The 17,484-nt window shown below is 41.5% G+C and overlaps 1 protein-coding gene and 1 non-coding gene across 3 annotated transcripts; both read right to left on the bottom strand.

Annotated features, from left to right (window-relative positions):
* Nucleotides 1-460: 460 nt before the first annotated feature.
* Nucleotides 461-15,127, bottom strand: Steep1 (STING1 ER exit protein 1). Of its 2 annotated transcripts, XM_042702489.1 has the most exons (7): nucleotides 14,972-15,127; nucleotides 12,550-12,667; nucleotides 7,369-7,410; nucleotides 5,976-6,114; nucleotides 5,072-5,161; nucleotides 1,511-1,603; nucleotides 461-1,006 (listed from the first exon to the last, which is right to left on the bottom strand). In XM_042702489.1, exons 1-7 carry the CDS (start codon nucleotides 15,093-15,095, stop codon nucleotides 944-946), a joined length of 669 nt encoding a protein of 222 aa, XP_042558423.1. In that variant the 5' UTR covers nucleotides 15,096-15,127; the 3' UTR covers nucleotides 461-943. The 2 variants fall into 2 exon arrangements, with proteins under 2 accessions (XP_042558423.1, XP_042558424.1); XM_042702490.1 differs by lacking the exon at nucleotides 7,369-7,410.
* Nucleotides 12,770-12,890, bottom strand: LOC122128242. Its single transcript, XR_006151392.1, has one exon. It is a non-coding gene; the product is annotated as a small nucleolar RNA SNORA26 (small nucleolar RNA).
* Nucleotides 15,128-17,484: the final 2,357 nt, after the last annotated feature.

Below are 17,484 nucleotides of genomic sequence, written 5' to 3'. Positions count from 1 at the left end.
ATTTCAGTATAAAAGAATAAAACATAATGAAGGAAATATGCTTGCCTAATACTAATGATGTAATGCGGCAATCTTTTTCAAAATTTTTGTCAGTCATGAGGCTTGGATGCAGGGTATGAGCACTATCTCTGAGTTCTTTCACTCAAAGCTAGTGCTCTACCACTTTGAGCCAGGGTTTTCTTGTGGTTAATGAGAGAGAAGAGTCTCAAGGACTTTCCTGCCTGGGCTGGCTTTGAACCGTGATCCTCAGATCTCAGCCTCCTGAATGGCTAGGATTACAGGCATGAGCCACCAGCATCCAGCAATCTTATAGATAAAGCAAAATATGTAACTTAAACCAGATGTTAAAATGGTTAGGATTAGTATCTAAGGACAAAGAAAATATGTAGAAATGTAACCACAGATACACTATAGGGTGCTCCCTATGCACATGTTATACATTGCACTTTTCAAAATGAAATAGTATCACAATGAAAATTTTTAATAAACTCAATAATATATATTTTTAAAAGTCCACAGGAGAAGCAATTCAGAATAGTAAAAACCTTTTTAAAAATCAGATTTTTGGCTTTACCAATAACGGGGTACTTAGGCTATTCAGAGTCTGTTTTCATATGAATTCATTTTGAAAAAGGAATAAAAACAAGCCACCTTAGAAACTAGAAAAAAAATTGATGTATTAATAAGAGTTTCTACACAGCTGAAGAAATTTACATCAAATAGACAAAATCATAGCATAGAAATCTTACACAAAGACTAATCCATCTCCTAGAAAAGCAGGTCAAATGGACTTGAAGACCCCACTAAATATAGGAGTGAATGGGAAGCAAAGTAAATCCTTCTCCTGGGGCATAAACAGAAATCAATCTAAGTAATAAAAAAGCTATTTTTTCTTCATGATTTAAGTGCTTGCCTCCAGTCTGGGCTCAGAGAAAGATCCTGGTCACTTAAACTGGTTGTCAATCAGGGTCCCCTTCATTTTTGCTTTCTTGGCTTCCAGTTCAGCCTGGAATGAAATGAGGGGGAAAATTGTATTCTCAAATACATCACACAGAATTCTTATTTTTCTTGCCTTATTCGAACTGCCCTCAGCACTCTCCCTTCATGTTCATTAAGCATGCAAACTAGAAGTGATTCTGAAATCTTTATGAATCTGTAACAACAGATTCTAATCTTTCTTTTCCAATCTTTCTGATTCTATAATACATGAGAAAACTGAGACTAAATAGCAACTTTTACATCAAATTGACAGAGACTAATGATATTTGTATGAAAAACCTATTTGTAGGTGAATCAAGGCAACAGCTCAAAATGCCATCATCCCAGAGACCCCAGCACCTCCCAGAATACTCTGCTTTGTAGTAGTGACTGCAGGGGCTAGGCTCATAACTTATAACACTTGTTCAATAGCCATAACTACTAAACAACTGTATGCAAGCATATGTGCTCACTCAAAACAAGAAATACAAACTATGAAGCTCCCAGTGTCTTTCAACTCCACTCTACTCACCAGCTCTTGCAGTCGCCTCTTGCTCATACCTTTGCGCTCCAACTGTTTTTCAATCACTTTGGCATTTTGTGCATAGGAATCAGCAACTTCCCTCTGAATAAAAGAAAAATAAAGAACACTTTACCCAGTGTTCTCACTGAGGAATTACAATGAAGACTGATGCAGCAATTTATACTGTCCAAGTCAGGACATCATGACTAAAAAGGCACACCTCTGTTCTTTCAACAATTCATTTGTTCAATAATCTGGAGTTCTGGTTTCAGTCTTTAGTTCACATGTACATGTAATTTATTATAGCATAATCAGAATAATCTCTATTGATCTCTTCTCCTATGCCATACCCCCTATTATTCAATGTTTCCCAATGAGATTCCTTATGCCGTTTTCATACATAGACACAACGCATTTTGCTATTATTCCCCTTCAATATTCTCTGCTGTCCCCCCACATCTGCCTAGTCACATAGTTACAATCAAGTGTTATATATGTAAAAAAGTATATAACTGTGTGTGTGTGTGTGTGTGTGTGTGTGTGTGTGTGTGTGTGTGTGTGTGTGTGTGTGTGTGTGTGTGTGTGTGTGTGTGTGTGTGTGTGTGTGTGTGTGTGTGTGTGTGTGTGTGTGTGTGTGTGTGTGTGTGTGTGTGTGTGTGTCTTTCAAGTATAGATTCCTCAAATGTGCTGTTTGGCTTTTTCAGCTTGGCTTATCTTGCTCAACATAATGATCTCCAGCTCTGTCTAGTTCCTTGTAATTTTATTTTTTTCCCTAATAGTTGAATAGTATTTTTTTTTTTTTTTTGTCGGCCGTGGGGCTTGAACTCGGCCTGGTCGCTGTCCCTCAGCTCTTCAGCTCAAGGCCAGCGCTCTACCACTTGAGCTACAGCGCCACTTCTGGTTTTCTGGTGATTTATTGGAGATAGGAGTCTCACGGTCTCTCCTGCCCAGGCTGGCTTTGAACTGCGATCCTCAGATCTCAGCCTCCAGAGTAGCTAGGATTACAGGCGTGAGCCACCAGCGCCCGGCAGTTGAATAGTATTATACTGTACCTATGTACCATATTTTCTTTACCCATTCATCAGTTGGTGGGTACCTTGGCTGATTCTGCAATTGGGCTATTGTGAACAAAATGGCAAGCTTAAACATGGACACAGGTTTCTTTCTTGTATATTGATTTACACTCCTTCTAATATATACCCAGGAGCAGTATGTTAGGGTCACAAGGAAGGTCTACTTGCATTTTTTTGAGAAATCCTCTATACTAATTTCCATAGTGGTTGTACTTAGTTTACATTTCCATCAACAATGTAAGAGGATCCCCCTTTTCCTTTCACATCCTTGCCAGCATTTGTTGTTTGTTTTTTGATGATTGCCATTCTGACAGGGGTGAGATACAATCTTAGTGTGTGTGTGTGTGTGTGTGTGTGTGTGTGTGTGTGTGTGTGTGTGTGTGTGTGTGTGTGTGTGTGTGTGTGAGGGGTGAGATACAATCTGTGTGTGTGTTGCCAGTGAGTGTTGCCAGTCGTGTGTGTGTGTGTGTGTGTGTGTGTGTGTGTGTGTGTGGCGTGTGTGTGTGTGGTGTGTGTGTGTGTGTGTGTGTGTGTGTGTGTGTGTGTGTGTGTGTGTGTGTGTGTGTGTGTGTGTGTGTGTGTGTGTGTGTGTGTGTGTTGCCAGTCCTGGGGACTGAACTCAGGGTCTGGGCATTGTCCCTGAGGAATCGAACCCAGGGCTTCACACCTGCTAGGCAAGCACTCTGTCACTTATCCACATTCCCAGCCCATACAGATTTTTTTTCTTTTCTTTTTTTTGTTGGTTGTGAGGCTTGAACTGTGGGCTTGAGTGCTGTCCCTCAGCTCTTCAAGACTAGCACTCTACCACTTGAGCCACAGCGCCACTTCCAGTTTTCTGGTGGTTAATTGGAGATAAGAGTCTCTGGGAGCAGAGAGCCAGCCCAGGCAGGAAAGATCGTGAGACTCTTATCTGCAATAAACCACTCGAAAAACCGAAAGTGGCTCAAGCAGTAAAGCACTCACCTTAAGCTGAAGAGCAGAGGGACAGCGCCCAGGCCCAGAGTTCAAGCCCCACGACCAACCAAAAAAAAAAAAAAAGAGTCTCCTGGCTTTGAACCATGATTCCCAGATCTCAGCCTCCTGAGTAGCTAGGACTACAGGCATAAGCCACTCGTACCCAGTTCTACTTTTTTTTTTTTTTGAGTCCTTTATATATACTGGATATTAATCCTTTTCTTGTTAAATAGCTTGCAAAGATTGTTTCCTTTTGTGTAGGTGGTCTCTTGGTTCTGGTTATTGTTTCTTTTGCTGTGCAAAAACCATTTAATTTTTTAAATTTCATGTAGTACCATTTGACAATACTTGCTCTTATTTTTCCTGTTTTTCTTTTTCTTATTTCTTTTTCTTCCCTATTGTTGTAGCAAGGAATTCTTTCATTCTATTCCTAATTATAGAGAAAATGAATTTAGTTTTTCCCCATCTAGTATGTTGGCTATCAGTCTGTCACATACAACCTTTATATGCTGAGGTACATTCCTTCTATTCCTAGTTTCTTTGGAACTTTCATCATAAAAGCTGTTCAATTCTGTCAAAGGTTTTTTCTTCATCAGTTGAGCTGATCATATGATTTTTTTACCTTGATTCTGTTTAAATGCTGCATTATGTTCACTGATTTATATATTCAACAGATAATGCCTCTCTATCTACAACATTCTACTGAATTATCAGAAAGGGAACTGGTGCTGGGTGCCTGTGGCTCACACTTGTAATCCTAGCTACTCAGGAGGCTGAGATCTGAGGATCACAGTTCAAAGCCAGCCCGGTCAGGAAAGTCCATGAGACTTTTTTTTTTGGGGTCCAGTCGTGGGGCCTGAACTCTGGGCCTGGGCGCTGTCCCTCAGCTCTTCAGCTCAAGGCTAGCACTCTACCACTTGAGCCACAGCACCACTTCTGGCTTTTTTTTTCTTCTTGCTTATGTGGTGCTGGGGAATCGAACCCAGGGCCTCATGCATGCAAGGCAAGCACTCTACCACTGAGCCACCTTCCCAACCCCAGTCCATGAGACTCTTATCTCCAATAAACCACTAGAAAACCAGAAGGGGTGCTGTGGCTGAAGCAGTAGAGCACTTGCCCACAACCAACAAAAAAAAGGGGGGGAGGACTGGTGCTACTGCGAAGGACAGACAAAGCATTAGAGCTGACTAGAAGAGTCCAAAAAGCATTTATTCTACTAGTTTTTCAAATTAGAGAGAGGCTAGGAATGTGGCTTAGTGGCAGAGTGCTTGCCTAGTATCCATGAGGCCCTTGGTTCCATTCCTCAGTACCACATAAACAAAAAAATAAATAATTAAAGAGAGATCAATAAAATTTAACTCCCTTGTTCTCACTATACAGATGTCCCTGAGATGCAGAGAAATATACTACCCCAGTGTCATATGAGCAGAGAGGAGTCTGAAAGCAAAGTCTCTAGTCATTCTACTATGCTGAAGCTCTGGCTCCTGAGGTCCCTTTCCTCTCAGCCCCCAATTCCAAATCCATTGAGAACAGAAGCACTTACAGCCTCAATCTCTTCTTCCTCTTCATCAATGGTAGACACGGTAACAGAGCTGAACTTGCCCATGTCTTTAGTCCTCTTGGTCATCATCACCTGGAATAGCAGGAAGAGGAGTCAGGCTAAGTCATCCCCAAAGGATCCATGAACCAGGTATGTGTGTGCACGCGCACACACATGCCCGTGTACAGGACTAAGGGGAGGAGGTTGGACACACCTTCCTCTTAGAGACAGACTATTTTAAATTGCCAATGTTTTTATGTACAGTATATTTTTATAACATTTGCTCATCAAAAAAATAGCATAATTCAGCCAAGCACCAGTGGCTTGTGCCTATAATCCTAGCTACTCAGGAGGCTGAGATCTGAGGATCACAGTTCAAAGCCAACCTGGGCAGGAAAACCCATGAGACTCATTTCCAATTAATCAGAAGAAAACCAGAAGTGGAATTGTGGCTCAAGGATCAAAAGTGATAAGAGTGCTAGTCTTGAGCAAAAAAGTTCAGGGACAGTGCCCAGTCCCTGACTTCAAGACCCATGGCTGGAAAAAAAATAGCAAAATTCATTCAGTACTAAATTATTTACACTAGAAAAAGAAGCAACTCTGAAGGAAATAAAGAAAAATTTAAAAACATACAATTTCTAACCTTACAAGCCAACTATAGAAAAATAAACACATAACAGGTGTGACAACTTTGCTTATGCACACACAAAAAAAAATCATTCACTAAAAGAATGCAGCCATGAAGGGAAGTTTCTTGTGTACTATACCCTTATTTTAAAATTTGGTGGCTGGGATATAGCTCAGTGATGCTTGATCAGCATGTACAAAGGACCTAGGTTTGAGTTTCAGCATTACATAAAAATAAAATAGAAGCTAAATCTAGTCTGTTTCTTTTGATAATAATTACCTTCTTAGGAGGCTCTTGCTTTTGAGTATATATATTTGTTTTCCCAAAACCCTGACCAAACTTCACTACTGCTCCATCCACAATGAAGGTCACAGGAGCATTCTTTGGTTGAGACTGGTAGAAGAGCGGCAGTCCACACCTGCAAAGGCAGAGCGAAGCACTGGAAGACTTCTAATTCCAAATCCCCAGTATTTTACAAAGTGTGCTCAGATTCCAGGAACACTTTTGCTTCTGGCATAAACTAATGATTGGCTCTTCCCCATGTTTCCCAAAACAACTGGGTAAGAATGACTTGGAGTGAATGTTAAAATTGCTCATCAGTTTCCTAGGCCCCTCCCAGAAGATCCTGATTTAGCACATGTAGCTAATGAAGCCTGGACATCTGTCATTTTAATCAGCATCCTAAGTGATTGTTATCATTACCCATGTTTGGGGATGGTTTGTGTTATTGATAGCTTTGTAGTAAAAATTTCTACCATCCTTCATAGGTGTCTGGGTGCCTGGTTTGGGCATCTTTGTCGAATATTTTCTATTTTATTTTGCATCATCAGGAGGGACTTAAAAAGGTTCTATTGCAGCGGGGCGCCGGTGGCTCATGCCTGTAATCCTAGCTACTCAGAAGACTGAGATCTGAGGATCACGGTTCAAAGCCAGCTCGGGCAAGAAAGTCCGTGAGACTCTTATCTCCAATAAACCACTAGAAAACTGGAAGTGGTGCTGTGGCTCAAGCGGTAGAGCGCTCGCCTCGAGCTGAAGAGGGCAGGGAAAGAGCCCAAACCCAGAGTTCAAGCCCCACAACCGGCAAAAAAAAAAAAAAAATTGCAGTGATCAACTGCAAATCTAAAACCTGTAGTAACTGCCATTTTTTGGCTGGGCTGGTCATTATTATACTTCTGAGGTAAACAAAAACCTATTAAGATAGGCTCACTTCCACAGCACATATACTATTAATAGATAAAAGCAATTTCCTTAATGCAATAAAGTTAAAATACCACCTTCCCTTCCTCCTCTCCCTTCTCTCCCTCTCTTCTTTCTCTTTCTCCTTCTCTTCCGTCCCCACCTCCTCCTCTTTTTGTGCCAGCACTAGGACTTGAATGCAGTGCCTCATACTTTCACTTAGCTTTTTTCTCTCTTTTTTATTGGAATTAGAGATCAGGTTATCACAGCCTTTTCTGTCCTGACTTGGTTTTGAACCTTGATCCTCAAATTTCAGCCTCCTGAATAGGTAGATTATAGGTGTGAGCCCCCCCAGTGTTTGGCTCCCTCATTTTTTTTAATGTGTGGGAAACATACTGGTATTTGGTTTGAAGGTCAAGATTATAAAGATAGAGACACAACTGAGAATTTTCATTAAATAATTTCTACCACCTTATGCCACACTTTTCATACTTACTTTGCACACTTCTTCCTGTACTGTCGTTCAATGCCTTCAGGTCTGCACAGAAAATGGAAGTAAAAACATAATAAGGTAGGACAAATCTGTTTCTTTCTTTCTTTCTTTCTTTTTTTTGTCGGTCATGGGGCTTGAACTCTGGGCCTGGGCACTGTCTCTCAGCTCTTCAGCAGAAGGCTAGCACTCTACCACTTGAGCCACAATGCCACTTAATTTCCTGATGGTTAATTGGAGATAAGAGTCTCACAGATTTTCCTGTCCGGGCTGGCTTTGAACCGGCTAGATTTGAACCAGGATACTCAGATCTCAGCCCTCCTGAGTAGCTAGGAATACAGACATGAGCCACCAGCGCCTGGCTAGGACAAGTCTTATAACCAATCAGCCTTACCATCTTATTCTCTTCACTTCTTCATCACTCATTCAATCATGCTGAAAGTTCCAGAGTTTATTATATAGATCAACTGGTTACATGTATACTAATGTTAAAGATCCTGCATTCCTTCCTACCTTCACAAGCATTTATTGAATTCCTAATACAAATCAGATACTTCTCTAGCAGAGGAAGATGTAATTAATAAATACAATGACGATTAGAGTCATAACAACAATGATAAATAGCTACCACTTTACATAATCAGTCTTCACCATCCATGGGCTATGCAGCTATAGATTTACTAAGAGCAGATCAAAACAAAAAATTGTTCCAGTACTGAACATGGACAGATTTTTGTTATCATTATTCCCTAAACAATAGTTATTTGCATAGCATTTACAACTTACATTGTATTCTATGTAAGTCATATAAAGATGATTTAAAATATTCAGGAGAATTTGAGTGGGTTACATGCAATTGTTGGGCCATTTTTTAAATTTTTTATTGTAAAGGTGATGTACAGAGGGATTATGGGGGGCTGGGAAGGTGGCTCAGTGGTAGAGCGCTTGCCTTGCATGCTCAAGGCCCTGGGTTTGATTCCTCAGCACCATATAAGCAAAAAGAAAAAAGCCGGAAGTGGCGCTGTGGTTCAAGTGGTAGAGCGCTAGCCTTGAGTTGAAGAGCTGAGGGACAGTGCCCAGGCCCAGAGTTCAGGCCCCACGACCAGACCCAAAAAACAAAACAAAAAAAAAAAAACAGAGGGATTATGGTTACATAAGTCAGATAATGAGTACATTTCCTTTTGAACAGTGTCACCCCCTCCCTCATTCTCTCCCAGTTTTTCCCCTCCCAACTTCCCACAGCACACACATTATATAGCTCATTATCTATAAGGGACTTGAACATCTAAGAGGTCCTAGAATCCATCTGCCACAAATGCAGAGAGCTAATTACATAGTTTTCGCCATACAGCAAGAGCTACTCTAAAATATACACAAGTATTAACTCATTACATCCTTACAACCTTGTTGTGTACGTCATATTATTATTCCCATTTCATAGATAGAGGAACCTAAGTACAAATTATATGATTTGCGCAAGGTCATAATGTAAGTCCAGGCAGTCAAGCACAAGAGCCCATATAACACTGCCTTACATAACCAATACATAGATAAAACAACTCAATTTCATTTAACAAATGACTTAATGGGACTCAAGCTTGATTCTTCTCTTTTCCAATCTCTCACTTACTTTATCAACAAATCTGAAGAGTTTTAACTCAAAGGGGGAAAAAAGGAAAAAGGGACTACCAGTTTCCTCAATGAGTGGCCTTTATTAAATAAACTCTTTGTTACCTTTAAAAAAAGGGGGGAAGGGAACTTCTTGAATCTGCCACTATTATCATTTCCCTGAACTATTTTAACAACTGCTTCTGAACCAGTCACCTCACTCCCCACCCCTTGTTGGTTTTTTTGTTTTGTTTTGTCAGTCCTGAGACTGAACTCAGGGCCTGGGCACCGACCCTGAGCTTCTTTTGCTCAAGGCTAGCACTCTACCACTTGAGACACAACTCCACTTCCCGCTTTTTCTGTTTATGTGGTACTGAGGATCACATGCTAGACAAGCACTCTACCACTAAGCCACCTTCCCAGCCCCATGGTTTCAATTTTAGGTAGTCAATATACACATGGTATAACACAAGTATAAATAAAATGATAAGGAAGTATCTTCCCCACTTGTCCTCTATCATCCAGTTTGAAAAAATAGACAGTGTTGCTGGATGGCGGTGGCTCATGCTTGTATTTCAAGCTACTCGGGATGAGATCTGAGGACTGCAGTTCAAAGCCAGTCCAGGCAAGAAAGTCTGGGAGACTCCTATCTCCCCAATTAACTCCCAGTAAACCAGAAGTGGCACTGTGGCTCAATGTGATAGAGCACTAGCCTTGAGCAAAAAGAGCTCAGGGACAGTGCCTGGACCCCAAGTTCAAGTCCCACAACCAACCTCCCTCCAACCAAAAAAAAAAAGAAATGTAGCTTAGAGGCTAGGGACATGGTTCAAGTTGTACAGCACTACCTAGAAAGTGTGACACTGACTTCAAATCCCAAGACTGCCAAAAAAATGTGTGAGTGCACATATACATGTTTTATTTGGTCTTACACCCTACATTTATGATAACATGAACAAACCTAAAAGATACTGTGCTAAATGAATAAAATCAGACACAGAGGGGCTGGGAAGGAGGCCCTGGGTTCGATTCCTCAGCACCACATAAGCAAAAAGAAAAAAGCCAGAAGTGGTGCTGTGGCTCAAGTGGTAGAGCGCTAGCCTTGAGCTGAAGAGCTGAGGGACAGTGTCCAGGCCCAGAGTTCAGGCCCCATGACCAGACCCCCGCCCCCAAGAAAAAAAAAATCAGACACAGAAAGGGAACTACTGCATGGCCTCATTTATTCGTAAAAATCTTTTTAAAAACCTGTCAAACAGAAAGGCAGAGAGTAGAATGGTGATTGACAGGCAATGGGGTGGAGAAAACAGGGAGTTTGTTTTGTTTTTGTCAGTCCTGGAGCTTGAACTCAGGGTCTGGGCACTGGCCCTGAGCCTCCCTCTGCTCAAAGAAAGAGCTCTACCTCTTATGACAAAGCGCCACTTCCAGCTTTTTCTGTTTATATGGTACTAAGGAATCAAACCCAGGGCTTCATACATGATAGGCAAGCACTTTACTACTAAGCTACAACCCTATCTGGGAACAGGATTTTAAAAACAGATCCCTAAATGAAACCACATAGAGGAAGGTGGGTGGAGGCAGCAGTTTCCAGCTCATCAATCTTGTTTGTTTATACTTCTGGATAAGAATTTTACTGAAGAATGTTTTTTGCTGTCTAAAAATGTTTGAAAAGCACTTCTGAAAGTAATCAAGAGTCACTGAAAGATATGATATATGTGTACTTTAGATGATTTAAGCAATATTAGATAAACTGGAGGAGACCAAAACTAGAGGTAAAAAGACCAAGGGCCAGGCACCTGGTGGCTCACGCCTGTAATCCTAGCTACTGAAGAGGCTGAGATCTGAGGATCGTGGTTCAAAGCCAGCCCAGGCAGGAAAGTCCGTGAAACTCTTATCTCCAATAAAACACTAGAAAACCAGAAGTGGCGCTGTGGTAGAGTGCTCAAGTGGTAGAGTGCTCGCCTTGAGCTGAAGAGCTGAGGGACAGCGCTCAGGCCCAGAGTTCAAGCCCGACAAAAAAAAAAAAAAGACCAGGGAGCCAGGTGCTGGTGAAAATATTTTCAATAGCTTGTTTGTTTGCAATTTGCCTGGTAACCCAACTTTTATTACCACACAATAATGAAAAACTACTATTTAAAATTATTGCTAATTTGATTAAGAGATTGGATTGGAGTTGGATGGACCCTTAATCCAATATGACAAGTGTCCTTATCTGACAAGAGGATTGGGGTATGGCTCACTCCTGGGGATTGGGAGGCAGAGACCTGGTTCATGGGTACTTTACCATGGCAGCTCTAGCATAGTATATTCCAGGCTTCTAGGACAGAACCTGGCATACAGTAGGAGCCCAATAAATGAAATATTTTAGAATTAATGGATGAAAGTAATTCCATAGCATTATCTGGAGCATTTGGTGCCTATTGATGAAACTTCCTCCCACACACCCTTTAAAACTCTTGTTTTCCACACCAATTAGGTTTTCTTGGTTGAGTCCTAATGCTTAATATGCTTTTTGGTGGTATTTCTGTTTTGTCTTGTTTTGTTTTGTTTTTGTCAGTCAGGGGAGCTTGAACTCTGGGCCTGGGTACTGTCCCTCAGCTCTTTAGCTCAAGGCTAGTGTTCTACCATTTGAGCCACAATGCCACTTCTGATTTTCTGATAGTTTATTGGAGATAAAGAGTCTCACGGACTTTCTTGCCTGGGCTAGCTTTGAACCAAGATCCTCAGAGTTAGCGTCCTGAGTAGCTAGGATTACAGGCATGAGCCACCAGCGCCCAGCTTTTTAGTATGCTTTTTAAATCTTCAGTCCTCTCACGCTTTATCCTTTCATAGGTTTCAATTCCCCATTATATATATGAAGGACTCCCAAATCTATAACAGACCTGATCATGTCCCTACCTTGCTTTAAAAAAATGAAAACAGCTCTTAAAAGTTTATAAATTAAGTGCAAACTGTCAACTGTACTCAGTCCTCACCCCAGTATGCATGAACCCTTTCCTTATAAAACAGTAACCTATGTTCTGCCCACAAAGAACCATTCAAATTTCCCAAGCACACCATGTTTGATTATTTTAATACTTCCCTAATCCTTCTTCCTGAATGGAATGTTCTATTCCCCCTCATCTACCCAGTGGAATACAATTTCAGGCCAACCACAAATGCCACACTATCTTTTCAAGCCTATCCTGACCACCATTTGGCTAAAAGACCCACTCTCATCTATTTTCTCATAGCGTTTTGTTTGTTCTAAATTTCTTACTGTCACAATAGGTAGCATGTTTCCTGACAGAGCTCTTAAACACTAAAGATTATTCCTTATTCATAGAAACAAGACCTATACTCCAGGAGATTATCATTCACACCTGTAATTTTTAACCAAATGGCAACAGAATCCCATCTCAGCACCATTTCACAAAGTACAATAAAGACTTTTGCTGTATTGAGAATTTAAGAACTACCACAAATGTCAAAAATATTAAGTCCAATGATAGTAAAAACATTCAATACTACATGAGATATTTATATCCTTCTTAATAGACCCCAACACAACAGTAAAATCCTACAGAGGGAGCATTATTCCCTTACCTCCGGAGGTATGTAGTTTCCTCATCTTCTGTGTTACAAAACTTGTGGGCATGTTTGGCAGCATCAATCACACGAGATCGGTCTCGGGGCCTCATGGGTAATTTCTCTAACTGACAATCTGTAGGAATGGAGAAAGATTTGGTCACGAAAGTCACTGAAAAATATCTTGAGCTGAAAACAGACATTTTCAGTGGGGCCTTTATGTGTTTATTTGTTTTTCAGCTGTAACTCCAGACAGGATCCAAAGAGGAGTTTCACCATCTCATCTCTGGGTTTTATGGAGATTTCATTTACCCTTCTGTGTTAGCCTCTTAAGACACAGGTCAACCTTAAAAGGACACAGGGAAGGGTGAGGGTGGGGCCTTTAATACACTGAAATCTATTACTTTACATTATAATTATTACCATATATTTGTGTCTATAGAAAGATGGATAGAGGAAGTGGCGCTGTAGCTCAAGTGGTAGAGCGCTCGCCTTGAATTGAAGAGCTGAGGGACAACGCCCAGGCCCAGAGTTCAAGCCCCACGACTGACAAAAAAAAAAAAAAGAAAGATGGATAGAAGCTGGGCACTGGTGGCTCACACCTGTTGTAATCCTAGCTACTCAGGAGGCTGAGATCTGAGGATCACAGTTCAAAGCCAGCCCAGGCAGGAAAGTTTGTGAGACTCTTACCTCCAATAAACCACTCCAAAAACTGGAAGTGGTGCTGTGGCTCAAGTGGTAGAGCACTAGCCTTGAGCTGAAGAGCTGAGGGACAGTGCCCAGGCTCAGAGTTCAAGTCCCATGACCAACCAAAAAAAAGATGGATAGATATAGATGTATAGATATATAGAGGACTCTTCACTGAAAACAGACATAAACTATCAGGAATAGTTGTAAAGCAGGAAAAAACTGGCAAGATACAAATTAAGTATCGAAAAGATCACAGGGTATATATAGTCAAGTGGTCAGAATGATGTGAGATTAATGGAGAATGTAGAGAAGGGAGTTAGAGACCATCAGGCAGTTTGCCTAATAGCTTGTGTGCTCTCTGCTGTGAAATACAGACAGAATAACAATACCACCATATCTACAGGGAAGATTACAATAGTAGCAACTGGAGGGCAGAAACAGGAATCATGAATTAAATTTTATTTCGCAGGCCTACAAGACCTACAATTGGAAATGCTTAACAGGCAGCTAGAGTTTGAGAAAAGGTACAAGTCAGAGATGAGCATCTGGGGACTGGGAATGTAGCTTAGTGGTAGAGTGCTTGCCTTGCATGCATGAGGCCCTGGGTTCGATTCCTCACCACCACATAAGCAGAAAAAGCTGGAAGTGGCGCTGTGGCTCAAGTGGTAGAACATTAGCCTTGAGCTGAAGAGCTGAGGGACAGCACCCAGGGCCAGAGTTCAAGCCCCACGACTGACAAAAAAAAAAAATAGCACTGGCTGCATGTGGTGGTCATGCTTGTAATCCCAGAATTTGGGGGGCTACAGAGGAAAGATTATGATTTTGAGGCTAAGTTTATGTACACAGGTGATACTATGCCAAACAAACAACAAAAAGCACTGGTGAAATGGAGTTCAGTTAGTAAAAGTTGAAAAATAAGGTTTGGATGGTAAGGGAGGAAGGGAAGTCTGCTACAAGTTGGAAACCCTTTTTCAAAACTTTTACTATAAAAGAAACAACGAATATGTTGGAAATGAATTTGGGGGAGGGGGGCTTGGAGGGGAAAAAGTAGGAGAAAATGAGGGAAGGGGTGACACTGTTCAAAAAGAAATGTACTCATTACCTGACTTATGTAACTATAACCCCTCTGTATATCACTTTTTACAAGAAAATTTTTAAAAAGAAATAGAAGGAAACAAAAACAAAGGGTTGGATGCAGGAAGCTCATTCCTGTAAATCCTAGTTAATCTGAAGGCTGACCCTTAGATAAGGGTCGAGGTTCAAAACCAGACCAGGCAGGAAAGTCCATGAGACTCTTACCTCCAATTAACCACCAAAGAGTGGAAGTGGAGCTGTGGCTCAAGTGGTAGAGCGCCCAGGCCATGAGTTCAAGCTCCAGTGAGATGATAGCTGGCCGAGATCAAGAAGCTTTTATTTATTATAAAATGAGAGCTATTACATTATCTTTATGCCCAATAGGAAAGTCCCGAAGTTTGTACAGTAGGTAGTTCTTGAAGAAGAGAGGAAACTAAGAGGGAGATATATGTACATCATTATATTTTTTTTTCTGGAAGAAGACTTTAGTTTTGAGGAAGGTCTAAATACAGAATGATGGAGTTAGTCAGAACACAGAAAAAATAGCAACGGCCCAGAATGTGTAGGGAGGATTTTGACATAAGGAAAAGTCCGCCCGCCTTTTAATGAGCAGTGTCTCCAATACAGCCGCAAAATGCCGTCTCCTTGGAGACGCCGTCCATTCCCGTCTACTCACCCAGCACCAGGACCATCTGGCCGCACAAACAATAGTAGACATGGAGGGGCTTCTCGCCGTCGTCATATTCCTCTCGGTCCCGGGTGTCGGAGCACACGACCGACCGAGACACTACTTTCGGCATAGTTCACAGGAGCCAACTGCAAACTACGCGACGGTCGTCGCGTACAAGTGACGTCACACGAGTCCCACCTCTTCTCTCAGCTGCCGACACTTGTCGCAGTCCTGTCGGAGGAAACTTCCGGGAAGTCCCTCAAGCTAACATGCTCCGGCACCGCCCTGAACCTGCAGAAGTTCTATCTCTTGGTTATATGAGCCTTGACTTTTTAAACTGTGGCATCTTTAATATTTCTAAATTATTTATAGTTCTATGCGCTTATGAATATTTATATTTAATTATATGCATACATGTATATGCAAAACCTGGTATAACAAAGGACTATACATAGGTGGGTCAATCATCTCTAATTTTTTTTTTCTTTTGGTTGGTCCTGAGGCTTGAATTCAGGTCCTGGGCTCTGTCGGAGCTCTTTTGCTCAAAGCTACCGCTCTACCACTTTGAGCCACAGTGCCATTTCCGGGGTTTTTTGGCGGTTAATTGGAGATAAGAGTCTCACAGGCTCACAGCCTCACGCCTGTAATCCTAGCTACTCTACAGGCTGAGATCTGAGGATCACAGTTCAAATCCATCCTGGGCAGGAAACTCCACGAGACTTATCTCCAATAAAACCACTAGAAAACCGGAAGGGGCGTTATGGCTCAAGTGGTGGAGCGCTCGCCTTGACCTGAAGGGCTGAGGGACAGCGCCCAAGCCCAGAATTCAACCTCCCCGCCCCCCCCCCCCCACACACACACACGAGTCTCGAACTTTCCTGCCCAAGCTGGCTTCAAACCGCCATCCTTAGTTCTCAACCCCCTGAGTAGCTAGGATTACAGGCATGAGCCACCTGCTTCTGGCTGCCATATACTTCTATCAATCCACAAGCATATGGTTTTTTTTTTTTAGCAAATTCATGTCTCAGAAGGCATTTAAGAATTCTATTGCATTATTCTTTTTTTTCTTTTTTCTTTTTTTTTTTTTTTGCCAGTCCTGGGGCTTGAACTCAAGGTCTAGGCAATGCCCCTGAGCTTTTGTTCTCAAGTTAGCATCCTACCACTTTGAGCCACAGCTCCACTTCTTGCTTTTTGTGATTAATTGGAAATAAGATTATCAGACTTCCCTGCTCAGGCTAGCTTTGAACCTCTATCCTCAGATCTCATCCTCTGTGAGTAGCTAAGGTTACAGGTGTGAGCCACTGGTGCCCAGTTACATTATTCTTTGGATATTTGTCTGTCTCTTTTTGTAATGTAGGAATGGAAGTTATTTGCCTTTTAATATGCTCCTGTATTGCAAATTAATGACTTCTAATCAAAGTTTAGGTAGAAGCTTCTCAATCATACAATTAGATTGAGTTTGAAACATAGACGTTTCCTTTACCCTTGCATGGAGGTCCTAAAAAGCACTGCTGGAAGTATAATTTGAGTTCAGGAAATAGATTCACTTCAACTTTATGTATGAATGTGAGTCTTGATTTTTTGTTTTAATTTTTAACAGGACAATAAGTCATTAAAGCAATTTGGCGTTGCTTTATTATTCAAGAAAAGTTGCTTATTGAATGACTGAACTGCACTATGTCAAATGTAAGCACTATTTTTCCTTGTAACAAGTTAGATTTATTACGAAACATTATCGTGTCTGCAACAAACCTAACAGCAAAACAGTTTAGTGTTCAATAAATTTTCTTATTCAGAAAATTTCTTCCCCCCCCCTCAGTACTAGGGGCCTTGAATTTGGGGCCTTGCCCCTTCTCTATCTTCCGAATGCTGAGCTTAAATTATGCACTACCATCCCTGTCTTCAAAAATCCATTTTCTGTCTTATTGGAATATACATGCACTTGTAATTAAATAATGCAATCTCCAGGAAGTGGTACTGGGGTTCAAGTCGTAGAGTGCTAGCTAGCCTTGATTGCCTAGGCTCTAAGTTCAATTCCCAGGACCAGAAAAATATAAATATATATATCAAGCCAGGCACCGGCAGCTCACACAGATAATCCTAGCTACTCAAGAGGCTGAAATCTGAGGATTACTGTTCAAAGCCAGCCCAGGCAGGAAAGTCCATGAGACTCTTATTTCTAATAAACCACCAGAAAACCAGAAGTGGTGCTGTGGCTCAAGTGGTAGAGCACTAGCCTTGAGCTGAAAAGCTAAGGGACGGTGCCCAAGGCTAGAGTTCAAGCCCCATGACTGACAAAAAAAAAAAAAAGCCAGGCCCCAGTGGCTTATGCTGTCATCCTAGCTACTCAGGAGGCTGAAATCTGAGGATCACAGATCAAATCCAGCCCAAGCAAGAAAGTCCATGAAATTCTTAATCGCCAAAAAACTACTCAGAAAAGGCCAGAAGTGGTGCTGTGGTTCAAATAGTAGAGTGCTAGCCTTGAACACAAAGAGACTCAAGGACAGTGCCCATGCCCT

The sequence above is a fragment of the Dipodomys spectabilis genome, unplaced genomic scaffold (genome assembly GCF_019054845.1).
Source record: "Dipodomys spectabilis isolate Male_0828 unplaced genomic scaffold, ASM1905484v1 ptg000325l, whole genome shotgun sequence".
Taxonomy (NCBI): domain Eukaryota; kingdom Metazoa; phylum Chordata; class Mammalia; order Rodentia; family Heteromyidae; genus Dipodomys; species Dipodomys spectabilis.
This window is presented reverse-complemented; position numbering and strand designations above follow the sequence as displayed.